This window comes from Mastomys coucha, unplaced genomic scaffold, assembly GCF_008632895.1.
Source record: "Mastomys coucha isolate ucsf_1 unplaced genomic scaffold, UCSF_Mcou_1 pScaffold15, whole genome shotgun sequence".
In the NCBI taxonomy this organism is placed as follows: domain Eukaryota; kingdom Metazoa; phylum Chordata; class Mammalia; order Rodentia; family Muridae; genus Mastomys; species Mastomys coucha.
This window is the reverse complement of record NW_022196897.1, coordinates 105,146,287-105,162,646: the sequence shown is the minus strand read 5'-3', so window position 1 is coordinate 105,162,646 and position 16,360 is coordinate 105,146,287. Positions and strand designations below refer to the sequence as shown.

Genomic DNA, 16,360 nt, shown 5'->3' with positions numbered 1-16,360 from the left:
CCCCCCCCCCGCCCCCAGGCTCTGTAGCAAGCACAATAAACTCAATGGCTCCCCAGGGTTGACTGGTGAAATGTGACTTTGGTTTGTCACTGGAACTTTATGAGGAAGGAGTAGGTGCAGTTGATGGCTCCCTAGGGAGGGAATTCTCACAGCAGTAGAATAGTAAACACCAAAGAAGGTGGGTCAGCCTGGGCCTGCACTCTGTGAGAGCTGAAGGGGTGCCGCCACAAAGAAGGCGGGCGGGAAGGAAAACCCTCTGCTCTGCACTGAAAGAGGAGAATGAGGAGGCTTAGCTTGCAGCAGCAATGCAAACAGATGTCTAACATAACAAAGCCTATTGAAAACACTGTAGCTTTTCCCCCTAATGACACTACTGTCTGAACATGAAGTAAAACCAACAGATACTCTAAGGACAGCTTGATAGTCGATGTTCACAGAGAAGCTTAGTTTGAATAAACAGTCCCAGATTTCAAGCCCTGGACTGCTCTCTGAGGGGCAGTGACAACAGTTCCAAGCCCAGCTGGAGAGTCAAGGGGTTGGGTTATGGCAGAGAACCAGGCAGAAGCCTCACATCTACCTGTGTTTCCTCATTCATCAAGAAATGAGAACACACAGGTGACAAATGGAAGAGAAGAGAGAGAATTCCAAGGTCCAATTGGTAGGAACTTAGCATTCAGTGGGGTTGGGGGGGGGGGTTTGGGGACACTATATAGTGTGGCAATAGAGTGTTTGTCTAGCCTCTGGTTTAATCCTGGTATTGAAAAAAATCCCAAAGGCTGATCCAACAGGATAATGTGGCCAGAACAGCAAAGTGAGGGAGGGACTCTGGAAAGAGTGTGGCCAAGGAGATGGGCAGAGCCTCTGGAGACAGCTCAGACCCTGACGAGGCCAGGATAGTTTCAGACAAAAGGGAAGAGGTGCTATCGAGTTCAGGAAAGAGAATCACTTTAAGGGCTAGAGCCACTGAAGGAAAATGATCAAAGCCAGGAGGGCAGCACTGCTCATGGCATTCCACCTGATCTAAGGATTTCAAGACACTCCATAAGCCTTAATGCAGAACATACCACAGCCAGGCATGGTGGCATATGCCAACAATCCTAGCTCTGGGGAGGCTGAGGCAAGAGGACAGAGTTTAAGGGGCTTGGGTGTGGGGCTTAGCTACTGGCCAGAGACCTCTCTTCTTGTTCATCTGTCCCAAATGGAGAGTTCAGAGAATGTATATCAAACAATGAGATCTGTTCATTCTAGGCATCCCAAAGTGAGCTGTTCCTGGAATGGTGAGACATAAAGCTGGCCGGGGCTCATCAGATGGTATCATCTAGTTTCCTGCTCCTGATGGCACGGGAAACTCCTGGGGAACTGTCTTTGTAAGACAACAACTGACTCCATAGGTCTGACCTCACAGAAGTGCTATTCTGTTAGATCCACAAGGGCACAGTTTGGCAGCTATGAGTCTAGAAGACAGAGAAGAATACAAAACTATTGACGGAAAAGAGCATATGTCCCAGGCTGGACTGCTGGACTGTCAACAAACCTCGGTGAGGACTTGGATATAAAACCAACTTAGGCCAGAGGTTCATAGTTGATAGTGGGCTTCTGACAGAACTTAATACACATCCCGCTATCAAATTCCACCCCATGGGGCTCTGCTTCCACACAGTGAGAAGAGCTCCTGAGAGAATAGCTCTTTTCTTTCTATTTTTGAGACAGAATCTCATATGATCCAGACTGGTGTCAACCATCCACGTGCTGGGACTTTGGGTGTGTGCTACTTTGCTTGGTTTGTATGTGCGGGGGATTAGAGCCATGGTGTCATGCATGTTAGGCAAGCACACTACCAACTGAGCTGCATCCCCAGGCTGCAGAATGCTTATTTTTAAAATGTTAATAATCTGAGGCCCTACTAACCACTCTCCCAAGCAGTCAACATCAAACTAGCACTTATGATTCACAAATGCTTTGAAAATAAATACAGCTCCCTCTAACAAAGGCAGAAAAAGGCTTTTCTATGCTAATATCTGGGCCCAAAAACTAAGCAAAGGCTGAAATCAGATTATTGCTAGTCTTTTGCTCCTTCATGAAGCCTACCTACATTCCCTTCTTAGAGCTACCATATATTAAAAGGCCCAAAGTAAGCCCATGTAATCATACAGGAGAGAACAAGAAGAGCTGTGCTATCATAAAACTGGGCTAGAAGAAAATCGCCTTGCCTGGTGTTATCAGAGAGAATAATGTACAACCCACAGCAGATTAATAGTGACTAGAAAAGATGGTTTTTAAAAGGACCCTTTAGCACAGGCAGTCCTTCTGTGTCCCTAACTTCAATCTTGCCTGCTCAGCCTTAGTCCATTTCTGTCTTTTGTAAAAATAGAACAACCCAAGTTGCATCTATACAAAAATCCTCAGAAGCTTTAGGAAAAGAGGTGGGAAGAGAGAGGATTAGCTACCAAGAGCACACACATTTCTTTCCTAAAGAAAATGCAGCCTCAGCTGAGACGAGAGGTGGGGGACAACAAATGTACAGGATTTGGGCTTGAAAGTTATTTACAACTGAGAGCTTCAAGTTCTCTAAGACTCCGCAGACCTGGCATGAAATCTCAAACAAGTCTTCTCCAATTTACTGTATATAGAAACCCCCTTTCCTGTGAAAAGGCTTGATAAAAATCTCATTGCTTATCTAATCTCCCTATACTCATTAAACCCCCACCTTTTATTACTGGCTTTCATCTCGGCTTTAAACCATATTTAACCATATTCTAATGGCTCTCTCCTGAATAAAAAGCCAGGAATGAGCAGTGCTCTCTCTATTTCATTAATCCTGGTTTTGGTTTTTCAAGAGATCACAGCTCTTCCTGATCAGCTTTTATTCTTCTGAATGTCCACATTCATCTGCACTGACACCTCTCTCAACCATGTACTCCTTTCCCACTCTATCTAGCTTACATTGTCCTCACAGTGCGCTATGAAGACACAGGGGCTGTAGAAATGGCTCAGTGGTTAAGAACACTCACTCATTGCTCTTCCAAAGATTCTGAGTTCAATTCCCAGCACCCAAATGGCAACTCAGGACTTCAGATGCTGTCTTCTGGTGTGCAGATATACATGCAAAGTACCCATATATATAAAATACACAAATAAATAAACCTTTAAAAAACTGAAAATGAAGACACATAAAAAAGATAACTAGAGATTGGCTTCAAGGAAGTAGAACTAATCAGGGAAGTCACTGTGGCACTGGAAGACATAAAGACAGCTCTGGAAATAAGTGGAAATTTTTCTGATACAGAATGGTATGGTTCAAAGCAAGTTTGAGGCCTGCCAGGGCTACTATATAGCAAGATCTTGTCTCGAAAAAAATTAAAAGAGGAAGTTATTGCATAATGCCACTCTGATCCCTCCTTTCTTACTTCCCAAGTGGTATGTCTTTTTATCTTTAAGTTTTATTTCAAAATTAGATACCATGTCCAGGCACAGTGGCCCAAAACTTTCCCAGAACTCAGGAGGCTGAGGAAGGGAGATCTCCAATTTTAAGGCAGCCTGGACTACATAGGAAGTCACAGGCCAGCCCGGGCTACACTGAGACCAGGTCTTATAGAACAAAAACAAAATAAAATCAAGTATCCAAGAATCCATGACACAATTACCTTAGTTACCATGTATTAGGGACTCATGGACCAGGTCTTATGTGGGTACAGAGCAAGCTTTTAGAGTAACCTTACATAGAAAGCCTTCACTATGGGGTAGATGTGGGTTTTTTGTTTATTTGTTTTGTTTTGTTTTGTTTTGTTTGAGACAGGGTTTCTCTGTGTAGCCCTGGCTGTCCTGGAACTCACTCTGTAGAACAGGCTGGCCGTGAACTCAGAAATCCACCTGCCTCTGCCTCCCAAATGCTGGGATTAAAGGCATGCGCCACCACTGCCTGGCTGGAATGAGGATGTTTAATGGTGATGCCAGAGATGTCTTCCGTTTACTGTTTTCCTAGAGTGATCCTCTCTTACCTTGGGACTCAGTTCAAATATCCCTTCCTCTGTGAAGTCTCTCCTAATTTCTTCCCCAGTAATCCCATTAATAACTTAGTGCATATTTCTACAACAGCACTTACCAAATCTAGTTGTAACTACTTGTTTACATGTCTAACTTAGCTACAAGCTCCTTGGTGGCAAGGATAGTGTTTTATTCATCACTGGTTAGTCACCCAATAGGCACTCAACTTGTAGAACATATTAATGATGACAGATATGGGAGTCTTAAAGAATGGTCATGGCATCTACCAGCTTCTAGAGCACTCATGATAAGTACACAACTATAGGCTAAATTCCCATAATACACCCCTACTGTTTACTAGTCCTGGCCAGAAAAAGCCAAAAGATAAGAGAAACGTGGTCTATTAGTGCTGCCACGAGTCAGCAAAGGTGCCTGTTTTGGTGGGGCACAACAGCAGGATATGCTGAGGAGAGAGAGACAGGGTCAGGTGTTGTAGGGCAGCTTGAGCTAGATCGTTAGGGAGAGCAAGGCGACTTGGCAGGCAAAAGTGCTCACCATGTTGACTTCCACAACACCACAGCACATGTGTGCCTGTACCCACAAGTCATGCTATAATGATAATAATAAATAAAACTTTTTCAAAACAAATTTGAATGTATGAGTTTCTAAGTTGGAGTACCCACTCTTCTGCCTCTAAAGAATAGGAATAGGAATTCTTGAGGGCTGGAGAGATGGCTCAGGGGTTAAGAGCACTGACTGCTCTTCCAGAGGTCATGAGTTCAATTCCCAGCAACCACATGGTGGCTTACAACCATTTGTAATTGTGACCCAATGCCCTCTTCTGGTGTGTCAGTGACAGTGTGTTCATATACATAAAATAAAATTAATTAATTAAAAAAAAGAATTCTTGAGAGGGGCACTAATTCTGCCACTATAAAAATGTGGCAATTTTTAATTCAGTAGAATCCCTGCTAGAATATACAGGAAAGCTGTTCACTTTACCAAAGCCAATTACTGCTCTACTAAGGGACCTGGCAACTCTTCCCAGAACTCTGTCATGGTGTACACATGACTCTTAAATCTTTCTGAAACAGAGTCACAGGCAAGGCAACAATATGCTGCTGTCTCTATGGACTTTGCCTTGGCAATCTTGTACCACATAGAGTTACTATGTTTATGGGCTGCTAGTAAGACACAAAACCTAATCTGATCCTGTGGGAACAACACTCAAGACTCCCTCAAGGGATTAAATAAAGGTATTCTACTTTTGTATGCCTCAGATTGTGAGGATTCTCAAAACTGAATAAAGCAGGAGCTGGGAATGCCAGCAATCCCAGCACTCAGGAGGCTGTAGCAGGAATTTATAGTTCGAAGCCATCCAGGACTATGTAACAAGAGCCCGCCTTGAAACAAAACCAAACAAATAAAAAACAAGCATAAGGACCAAACCCCAGACATGTGTAAGAATGGAAAATGACCATCTGCCTAGAAAAAGGATGCTGGCATACAATGCTCACGACAAGCAGTGCCACAAGGACAGAGCAGCAGAGCTGTCTTTCTGGCACACACATGGCTCCTTCATGCTATCACAAGAAACCAAGAAGTTCCAGTTAAATCAATTTAAGTATCTTAAAGAGATAACCCATTTTACATTTACTTCTTCCCCTGCATGTGTGCATGCACACGTGGAGGTCAGAGAACTACTTCCAGGAGTTGGTTTATGCCTTCCACCATGTGAGTCCAAGAAATCAAAATCAGATCAGGCTTGTTGGCAAAGGTCTCTACCAGCTAAGCCATCTTGCCAGTCCAATCTTCTACATCTTTCAGCAGGACAGGGTATCACTATGTAGCCCTGGCTCCCCCTGGGAATTGTTATATACACCAGGCTGAACTTGCCTCTGACTCCCTAGTGATGAGATTACAGGCATGTATCACCAAGCTTGTCAAAAAAATTGTTTTGCTCTATTAGATGAAGTGTATTTAGTATATTTCTTTATGCTAGTACAGTCTGGCATTATAACCCCAATTGTTACACTAATACATTAGTCACAGCTAGGTCTTTTACAGAATATGTGATCTCACTGACCTCTTCCAAGAAGAGAAACTGAGTCATAAAATGTCAACTTGCTTCCCCAAGCACACACTTAGTTTGAACTGAGGTCCTGTTAAACCCAGGTTGCCTTCCTATGCCCTTCTTCAAGCCATGGCTTTGCCTCAGCATGCCCACCCACGCCTGCTGTTGTTCTTCCAACTTCAAATCAGGTCATCAAAGATAAGCGTAAATGATCTTTTAAAGCCAAGAGAGAAATTTCATCCCTCCCCTCACCCCCCACACACACAAGAAAGAGAAAGGTAAAAAAAGGAACGAAGTGCAGGAGAGGGAAGAGTAGGTAAGAAAGAGGTGGCTCCCAATAGGACTCACCTTGGAGCTGAGGTCCTCTCTCCGGTTTCCTGCTTTACTTCTGCGTAATTTGATGGATGGAGACCGCAGCAAGTTCTTGATGCGGCTAGTAATAGTTGACCCTTCTCCAGCCATCATAACGAGGAGCCCCTAAGGACAGTCCCTGGCCTGGCCTTAGGACTTGTCTCAACAGCGGGACTGCCTTCTCGTTCAACAGGCCTTCGGATATGCACTTTCACTGGCCTGAGATGGCAGAAGCAATCTTATCATCACAGTAGGTGTCTTCTGCTTGTGACCAACTCTTACTCTGGGCATTGCCCTGTGCTTTCCCACACCCCATCCCCACCCGATCCTACTAGATTGTTTTTACAAGGGGAGGACGACCCCTGAAATGTCAGGCCCACACCTGCCAGAGGCGTTTAACTGAAGAATGGGATGGGCTGGTGACCAGTCTGGCGCCGGTTACAGCCCAAGTGTTCCCATGGTAACTGAGGTGTCCAAGGGAGGAGGCCTCCAAAGCCACCGGGCAAGGGATCGAAGCACCGCGCTGGCCCCCGGGCTCACGCTGGCCGGATGCGAGAGTCTCCCTCCCGCACCCCAAGTCTTGGGAATTCCGTTTCAGTCCCCCACACCCACTGCCCACTCCAGAAACCCTACTACTCGTCAGCGCCCCCGTTCGCTCGGGCCCAGCTCACAGCGCCCTTGGGCATCACGATCGACAGCTTCAGCTCCGCCGCCGCAGCCGCAGCTGTAGCTATGGTGGCACCAGCGGCTCAAAACGCGAACTAGAGCCTGGGCCGAGCGGCGTTGGAAGGGCGGGGCCTAGTGGAGGGGGTGCGGTCTGTGGCAGACTGGCTCCCGATTGGACGACTGATGCCTATGGGGGCGGAACCAAGGAATGAACCGTGAACACAGAGGTCTCAGATTCTGCACAGTATAATTGTGGGTACTGCTCCTAAAGGAAGGTCAACGTAACATTGTTTTAGAATTGAGAGAACCGGGCCTTTTACGGTATTATCAGGCATGGTTCCCTAGAGAACTTTAATAACCACGCCTCCAGGCCTAAGGTTGATATTTGGTGGGCCTAAGAGATTACGGCTGAAATTTAATTCCTAACTCAAAAAAAAGGTTTGGGATGCTGCCAAAAGAACTCCTTTCCATTCCAAGTGCTAGGATTTAGCTCAGTTGGACTAGTTTCTGATTACGGTCAGCCTAACACAATGACTCACGCGTAGTAACTCAATTTACACACTTTTGAATTTAACAATCTATCAATGGTGGAAGACTCAAGCCTTCAAATAGAGCCTTAGGTAGGCTGTGAACAGAGAAAGCACCCATGATATAACTCATCATTTCCTTAGCCGCTCATGTCCTCACAGCGTTTTATTAACAGCGTTAACAGTATTTTTGCTACTCCAGATCTTTTCTGTCTTTTCAAAAACTGCAAACACCTCTAGGGCTGACACCGATATCAAAGCTTGTTGCTATCATAACAGTTTCCAGGGATTTGTCTTCCTCTTTTGGTCTCCATCACAGGCACCAAGCAAAACATCAACACACAGAATTTCTTTTAAAAAAAGAAACTGTCTTCTGAAAAGGCTAGCTTAAGCCAAAAGGCCTTATCTTATCAGTACACTGATATGTGTCCCCCATCCCAGAACGTGGGAACTGCTGAGGAAAATGGTAGATTAGCAAGAGGGAAGGATCCTTAAAAATTGGTTTAGTGGTACTTGCACAATCCGTCTTCAAACAGGAAGGTACCTGCGTACTATATAGCTACAAATTGAAAACAAATGTATAAAGCTCACGTTGACGTGGGAATCAAGGTTGCTACCACATGGCAACAGCAACTGGAGGCCTAAAGCCTCTACCCTTTCAGCCATACATTATAGATTTTAGGACACTAAAATGGGACTTCCAATTTTACCGTCTAGACCCGAAGTCAGGAATGATCAGCTTCAACTATAGAAACAGATAATTCATTAACTCGGCCCTATTAATAATCTGCGATTTGACCTATTCACAAAAGCTGCTGTACATTGCTAACAAATGCCACCACCTGGTGTTTTAATTTGTGTACTACAGACCCTGCTCTTCTCTCGTATTTTCTTTAGGCAATGTTTCACACTTCTATGGGTTTGCAGTGTCCGTCCTTTCTCACCCAAAGCTATTATGGTTTAGCTACTTAAAGATACCTTCATTCCCCAAATACCTTCATCTGGTCTGAGCTGCACAGGCAACTCTAAGCACTTGCTTTCCATATCTAGAGATGAGACTCACTGAATGAAGTTGAGAAAATTTAATGAGGGAACAAAACTCTTGAAATTGGGTGTTTTCAAGCTAAGGCCAAGAAATCACTTTTAAAATTCTTCCCAATCCAAGCAACCCTAGTCTAAGAACCATGCTGCCTTTGAGATGCTAGTATGGGAATAGTCTTGTGCTTCATGGATTCCTTAAAAAGTGTTGAAGTGCAATGTGAAGAGAAGCATCTCTTTACTTTCAAATGTATCATCCTTTCCAAACACAGTTGACCTTTCTGAAAGCATTCTGATTGTGTATGCCCAAAGCAAGTATGCATGTTTATCAGATTCTAAAAATTCTAGATGCTTCGAGAATGTTATAGTGGTCTTGCTTAGAATTATTACACCAATTTTAAAATTCATCCTAGGTAAAGGAGGTGCAGAGATCCTGGGAAACATGCTAAATAAACACTTGCTCACCAAAAATTCAAATATTTACTGAGCACCTTTACGTGCAAGGCACTGTGAGATAGCAGAGACCAACGAGTGCAGTTGGAAACAAAATGGATTTCAAGTCAATGCTTCCAAGGCCCATTGGTGGGAAATCCATTTTATAAGTTTACAGTGATAGAATTTAATAGTTTAGGATTTGTCTCAAAATTCCCACCTTGTTTGGTTTAACCTCCTAGCCCACATTTTCGTACCTGTCATTTAATACTGTCTCTGTAAAGCAGTTTAAAATATGCTAAAATTATAGTATATTTAAAAATTGTACATATGAAATTAATTTTATTTCCAAGATGCATTTTAGCTCACTTTCTTCATCAACAGGCAATAATTCTACCTACCTTGGCTTCACTATGAAGCTCTGGCTAGCCTGAAACTATGTAGACCAGGCCATCTTTGAACTCACCTGCCTCAGTTCTCACCAACTGCAGGAATTAAAGGCATAGTATCAAGCCTTTTTTTTCTTTTGAGGCAGGGTATAACTATGTGATACTGGCTAGCTTGAACTGTGTAGACTATAACATTGGGGGGGGGGTGTGCTGTCACCTATTACCATGACACAAGTCCGTTCTACCATATGGTTTCTGGGGATTGAACCTTGTCATCAGGGTTGGCAAACACCTTCACAAGTTATTTTACCAACCCTAACTTTAATTTTCTATGACCTAAAGTCACTGATCAATGTATTAATTTCTGTGTGCATGCAGGTACATTCATCTGCACTTGTATGTGGGTATGGAGACTAGAGGACCACTTCTAGTGAATTCTGATGAATGTCACTAAGTTGTTGGGACAGGTCTCTCATTGGCCTGAGCTCACCCATCAGGCTAGACTGGTTGGCCAGAGAACAGCAAGGATCCTCCTGTGCCTGCACCTTTCCAGTGCTGAGATTACACACCTGGCACTTTTATACAGGTTCTAAGAATTCAACTCCAGTCATCATACTTGGGAGGGAAGGACTTTTAATTAGCAATGATACAACATTAAGTTATTAAAGGACCCTTAAAAGCACTTTCTTCAAAGCCAACAATTCTGCGCAACTAGTTTATTCTGATTCTTTAAGTACCAGTGATTCTCCATGAAATAAAGATAAACCTTAAGTTCCTGAACGAGCTGCTTACACTGTCCATGGCTTAATTCTAGAAGAGACAAGTGGTATTGCTACTTTGCAGACTTGTCTTCAAGATACACTGATCACACAATTCCACTATAAATAACTGGTACAGTCAGGAAAAAATGTACGGAATTTTATCAAAAAAAAAAAAAAAAAAAAGTGCTTGATAGCATATGCCTTCAATCCCAGCAGGCAGAGGGAGGTGGATCTTGGTGAGTTCAAGGCCATTTTAGTCTCCTTGGAATTCCAGGCCATAGACTGCATAGTGAGACCATCTCAAAAAACAAGCAAATGGATGTATAGATGTCTACTGTCTTCTCTGTTCAAAACATTTTCAAAACTGTAAGAAAGGCCTACTATCTATTTCATCCACAATTCTGGGGGAACAAAAAATTTTATCATGAAAGTATACAAAGTAAACACTTTTTATGAAGTTTATACAACTAAACTTGATCTGTCAATTCCCTTAAATAAGTCAGGAACAGTTCAATGTTTAAAAAACTCCCATACTTTGTTAAGTATGAAACCCCTTAACATCTTGTCTTAAGACCACCAATTAAGCTGTCAAGATAGCTCAGTGAGTTAGTGTTTGCTGTGAATGCTTGACAATGTGAGTTGGATCCCTGGTAGGAGAGAAGTACTCCACAAAGTTATCCTTTGAGCTCACGTGCACAACATGGCACACATACCCAATACACACACACCAATTTTAAAAAGTTCCTATTGTCTCTAGACACTAAGATTGTGTTTCTGTCCTGTTGTTCCCCAAAGCAGCAGATAAAGACATTTACACAGTGGTATTATGAATCTATCCTCGATATGGAATAGCAAATATTTGCCATCAAATTGTACATAATCTTGAAGTCCCAAATAAGACATGCTACAAGGACTAGAATACCAAGGGTCTTCCCAAATGACAAATCAAAAGCTTTCAAGTCAAGAAGCTTCTGAAAAGATCACTTCAATGGAATCCTCTCTCAAACACGTCTCCCCAACCAGACACAAACCTCCCAACACCAAGTTCTGCTTTAATTAGTGTAACTGGTTTATTTCAGGTTCACATGTCTTGCCTTTCAACTGCCAAACTTCTGTTATTTCTAAAAAAATAATCACTTTCAAAAGCAGAAATGAAAGATATATATTTAATATATAAAAGAAAATGCTAAATCTGACATAATTATATTCTTAAAAACATTCCATTTATTTACAGGTGTATAAAGAGGCGAGTTATTGGTCTACTGCAATCATGCTTCTTAGTGTGGGAGCTTTTTTCCAGGTTCCTCCAATGTTCTCACTTAAATTCACTCTTCATAATCATACATATAATTTTAATAGATCAGTTTCTCCTAATGTAAAGTTAAAGGGTAGGAGTTTGGGGAGATTTTTGATTTCTGTCAAGACTACAAGATTGTTCTAAAGACTAAACCCTCCTCAAATTAGCCCTGATAGCTCCTAAATCTGTCTTAAGAACAATGTATCTTGGGAGTTTATAATGACATCTGCAGCTTTCCCTGAACACCTAGAACCAAATCTCATCTCTATCTTTGTACATCTTTCATAAACACAGGCAAGTATCTTCCAATAAAAAATAAACCCTGACCTGCTTTGTCTATGCTTTTTTCAAATTAAAAAAAAAAAAAGAGAAAGGAAAGAAAAAAAAGTATTCAGAAGCTACAATGGTCCTTCTTTTCCTGAGGATTATTCACTCCCTTGTCTTGTTTCTTATCTGACTCTCAAAACCCAAAAGGGCTCTGGGAAGCCAGAAAGAAACATGGGAAAGAAACAGGCAATAAAACCACTGGAAACTGCTATACCTGGGCTAAAGAACTAGCATCTCTGAGGACAGCTGTTAGCAAGGGCGACAGGTGCTGCACTCCTTGGCTAAGGCATTAGATAAAGTCCGTTGGGTAAAGGACAGGAAGGACAAAGGAGAAGCTGAGGAATACTGTTTTTACTATATCAGGCTTCTGCAGTAAACAGGAAGGTTAAGTGCTGATGACCTGTCTAGAGCCAGCAGCACAGAAACCAATGAAGGATTTACTACTACTGCATTTTGCAGTGTAAGTTTTTCATCATTTCAATCTAATGATTATCAGAGTTAATCTAAAAGGGGATCAAACATGGAAGTAAGTCACTGGCTAGATTCATTCCAAAGTTGGTCTCACAACCTAGGTCAGAAGATACAGAGTGGGACTTGGGATAAAGACGCAGTAGTGTAAAAGAAATACAATCACCCAGGCACAGCCCAGGCACCGGAAGCACTTGTGTTAAAGTGTTTTTACAACACAAGCAAATCCTGTCATTGAAGACAGAACGGGTTACATTCCAAAATATATTTAAGAAAGGCAAAATGCAGCAGCTAAATCTCAGTCTATACATTTTCAGAACAGTGATTCTTGCCTCAGGAGTTTCCAAGAGACCCCTCAAATGCACCATGATTATTTACAAACTAGATAGGAAACATTTCTATACTCAATACAAATCTCTTCTAGGTCGAAAACTTCATCCTTTGAGAAATCTATGAAAACAACTATACAAAAATATAAATATATTCATCTTTACAGGTTGTCAGTCCTTCATACCCTGACAGATAATGAGTGAAAAAGCTCTACAGATCATTGATGCCATGATAGCAGATAAAAAATATATTTTGTGACTCAAATACTGCCTTACTTCCCTGGTAAAGATTGCTCACTCTGACTCGCCTTTTCTTTACATCCTGTGCAGGTGACAGTGAACAAAACCTTCAAGCACCTAGAGGCTGGTTTCATTTGGGAAATACCCAGCCCCACAAATTTTTATTTTGGCTACGGTCTCTGGTTAGGGGAGAAACTGCTTTTCATTTTAGCTGTTTCTTAAGTAACATGATTTGGGAGAGGGAAGGGCTGCCTCTATGTCTACTTCAAAAAAAAAAAAAAAAAAAAAAAACCAAAAAAACAAAATAAGGAGTAGAAATCCCTGGTATTATGAATGAATCTTTGTAATAACCCAAAAGAAATAAGGGAGAAGTATCTCTTTTTTAGTCTCTGAAAATAAGTATGTTAATAGTAAAAGTAAAAAATATATTCCTACTTTACCAGAAGGGTAAAGGTTTTAATTATGACTAAAAGGATAAGAGAACAGCTATTCTGTTCTGAAACAACAGTCTGCTCAATGACAAAATCCCTTCACTTTGGTATTCCATAGTATTCATCCTATCTACCATAACATTCTCTCTTCCTTCCCCCTGGCCCCCATAATTTGTGTGTGTGTGTATCCATCCCCTTGATAGCCCAGGGTAGACACAAACTTGCAATCCTTCTGCTTTAGTCTTCTAAAGGAATTACAAGTGTGTACTACCATGCCCAGTCCTATCATGCCCTACTACTGAAATAATAACTAAAAGTTCTCTCTAGGTCCCTTCACATAACTGTATCATAATTCTCAGATTTTAAAGCCAACAACTTTCACTTATAGTTTAGTCCATAATAATTCCAAGTCTCAAGCATTTTCTCAGGGGAAAAATAAGGTAGTTGATGGAGCCAGAATCTTGTTATGAATTCCTTGGGCAAGAGGGAACCACACCTTCTTAGAGAAGATGAGGGGACCCAGCACCACAATGTGAGGTAACACATTTTTAACATGATCAGAATTTCAAACACCAGGACCAGCACCCTACACCCCCTTTCTCCATTAATATTCACACATAATTAAGTCAAGGATAATAGTTCCATAATACAAACAAACAGATGCCTACAGAGAAAGGAGGTGGAATTCAATTTCCCCTCATAGCCTGGCTTTTGCATGAGGATGAACAAGTTCATTTCCCTGATGAACTTGATGGAACCCCAGAGTTGCCTAATTTAGGTACAACAGGTGCCAATGTAGGCATCACCTTGCTCCCCCGGCCTTCCTGGTCACTTCCTGTTAAGTTCATTTTGTGTCCAACTGACCCAACTTTGGCAGCTATAGGTGCCAAAGCAGGCATCACCTTGAGACTCTGACCATCTGCATCAATGGGGGGATTAGCTACTTTTAAACCTAAAGGGGCCAACTTTGGCATAGGCCTCCACAAAGTATCTGTGTTGCTGTTCTCCGGGCCAGTCTTCATGTGTAAGATGGGAGGTGAAGATACACTTTCAGGCTCTGCAGGGAGACCAGAAGCACTCTTCCCTCCATCACTAGATTTCCTATGGGAAACAAGAGAATCCTTTATCTCAGAGTCAATAACAATCTTAAGGACATCTGGCTCAGAGGCTGTGTCCCCAAGCTGTTTTTCATTCTCAGAAAAGTCATCATCTTCCAAGTGCAAGAGGAGGGGGCTGATGGATTCACTCTCCTCTTGGACATCATGCAACTCTTTCACACCTGTTTCTAAGTGTCCAACTTGGAAAGCTGATCTGCTCCCAGGAGCAAGTTTACTGATAAAAGCTCGATGAGCATCCCCTGGGAATTCTGTATCCATAGAACCAGACAGTTCAGCAAGGCCAGAGTCATCATTTAGTTGTTGATTAAGAAAAGCAATTTCATTGAGCAGTGAAGTCAGCGTCTCGTCAGTGTCATCCTCATCTTCTGTGTTAGTCAGCAGCTCACTGGGATCGAGGGCTGCTTCCTCAATAGCTGAGGCTACTTTCCTCAGTTCCATCTCTATGCTTGAGTCCTTGAGATCCTTCATCTTTAATTTATGAAACTGAGACTCCTTTGATTTTAGTCTCTCTCCTCTCAACTCACGCTCCTTCCATTTATATCGATGCCCTCTCAGATCACCAGACATTTTTTTAGGTATAAACTCCTGTGCTGCTTGCACAGTGGAAACATCAGCTGCATGTGGAAACCCAGAATCTTTATTTGCCAAAAACACTTGTGTTGGACCCAGTGCCATTCTGCTGTCTCGATGGTTTCCTCTGGAAGAGATTCTCTCTGTATCTTTTAAGGAGCTATCTTCACTCCCAACAATGTCTCTCAGGTGGTCAAGTGGCTTGCCATCAGGAACTTCATGAAGGTATTTGTTGCCACTCATACCTCCCAAATCTTCCTCTGCAGCCAATGATGTCACATTGACAATTCGTGGCATCATAAATAAGTCATCATTTTCTGAAAATTAAAGAAAAATTAAAAAGAGAAAAATTAAAATTTAAAATTTCTGGAAAATTAGAGAGGTCATTAGATTTGCAGTAATGAGAATCTCTTTTTTTCTCTCTCCTTCCCCAGTCTATCTTAGCCAGCTTTTGTCAGAATAACTGCTGAGGGGTTGGGGTAGCTCAGTGGTAGAGCACTTGCCTAGCAAGTGCAATGTCCTGGGTTTGGTCCTCAGCTCTGAAAGAAAAGAAAAGAAAACAAAACAAAACAAAAAACCAAAATAACAGAATAACTGGCTAAAATTGCAATAAGTCAAGTGAAATCTAGTCAAGACACTTAAATATTTCATTACTAGCAATAGTTACACTTAACTATATTTTTAGAAAATCTCCACAAAATAACTTTTCTTTTTCTGGCCTGGGAGAGCAATGGGGGGAGGTTAAACCCAGGAACTTGCCCATACTAAGTAAGTACATTCCCAGTCCTAGGTTTGGACAGAATCAGGATCTTCCTATGAAGTCCAGGGCTAGCCTCCAACTCACAAAGATCTTGTCTTGTGTTTCCTAAGTACTGGGATTATGGGCACAAGCCACCATCAAAAAACCAGCTTGCTAAACTAATTCTTATCCTGAGGCAGAAACATGTCTTGATTTTGTTCACCCTATTAACTGCTAGTTAGAAGGGAAAATGGAACTCTAGGATCAGCACAGTAAGACCAAACAAAAACAACAACAAACAAAAACAACAAAAGGTTGTAAAGTCAACAAGAACAACAAAAAACCACTTGAGAATCCACCTCCTACTTTAACAGAGATTCGGATGACTAGAACCCAAACCACCAAAATAATACTTTAGCAAAAAGAAACGGTTCTCAAAACAATGCACTAGACTGGTAGCATGGGAGTGACCCCATTCCAAGTACAACCCAAAACAATGATCAACACCAAGACCCTTCTACATCATCATTCATCATTTCACTTGAACACCATTTTAATTCTTTCCCTGCTTAGATATTTCACTAGAGTTCACAAAACAGTTTCCAATCAAACCAAGACA

General features: G+C 42.0%; 2 protein-coding genes across 15 annotated transcripts in view; both read right to left on the bottom strand.

The window, feature by feature from the left end:
- Positions 1-7,154, bottom strand: part of Mapkbp1 (mitogen-activated protein kinase binding protein 1) — a 52,954-nt gene extending 45,800 nt beyond the window's left edge. For 3 of the 6 annotated variants that reach the window (XM_031371555.1, XM_031371556.1, XM_031371557.1), the window contains exon 1: positions 6,407-7,153. In XM_031371555.1, the coding sequence (XP_031227415.1) occupies positions 6,407-6,523 (117 nt within the window). In that variant the 5' untranslated portion in view covers positions 6,524-7,153. Of the gene's footprint in view, positions 1-6,406 lie in introns of all 6 variants that reach the window. The other 3 variants (XM_031371554.1, XM_031371553.1, XM_031371558.1) reach the window with 3 other exon arrangements.
- Positions 7,155-11,270: 4,116 nt separating this feature from the next.
- Positions 11,271-16,360, bottom strand: part of Mga (MAX dimerization protein MGA) — a 90,917-nt gene continuing 85,827 nt past the window's right edge. For 8 of the 9 annotated variants that reach the window (XM_031371545.1, XM_031371544.1, XM_031371543.1 and 5 more), the window contains exon 24: positions 11,271-15,319. In XM_031371545.1, coding sequence (XP_031227405.1) covers positions 14,046-15,319 — 1,274 coding nt within the window. In that variant the 3' untranslated portion in view covers positions 11,271-14,045. The remainder of the gene's footprint in view (positions 15,320-16,360) is intronic. The other variant, XM_031371549.1, reaches the window with a different exon arrangement.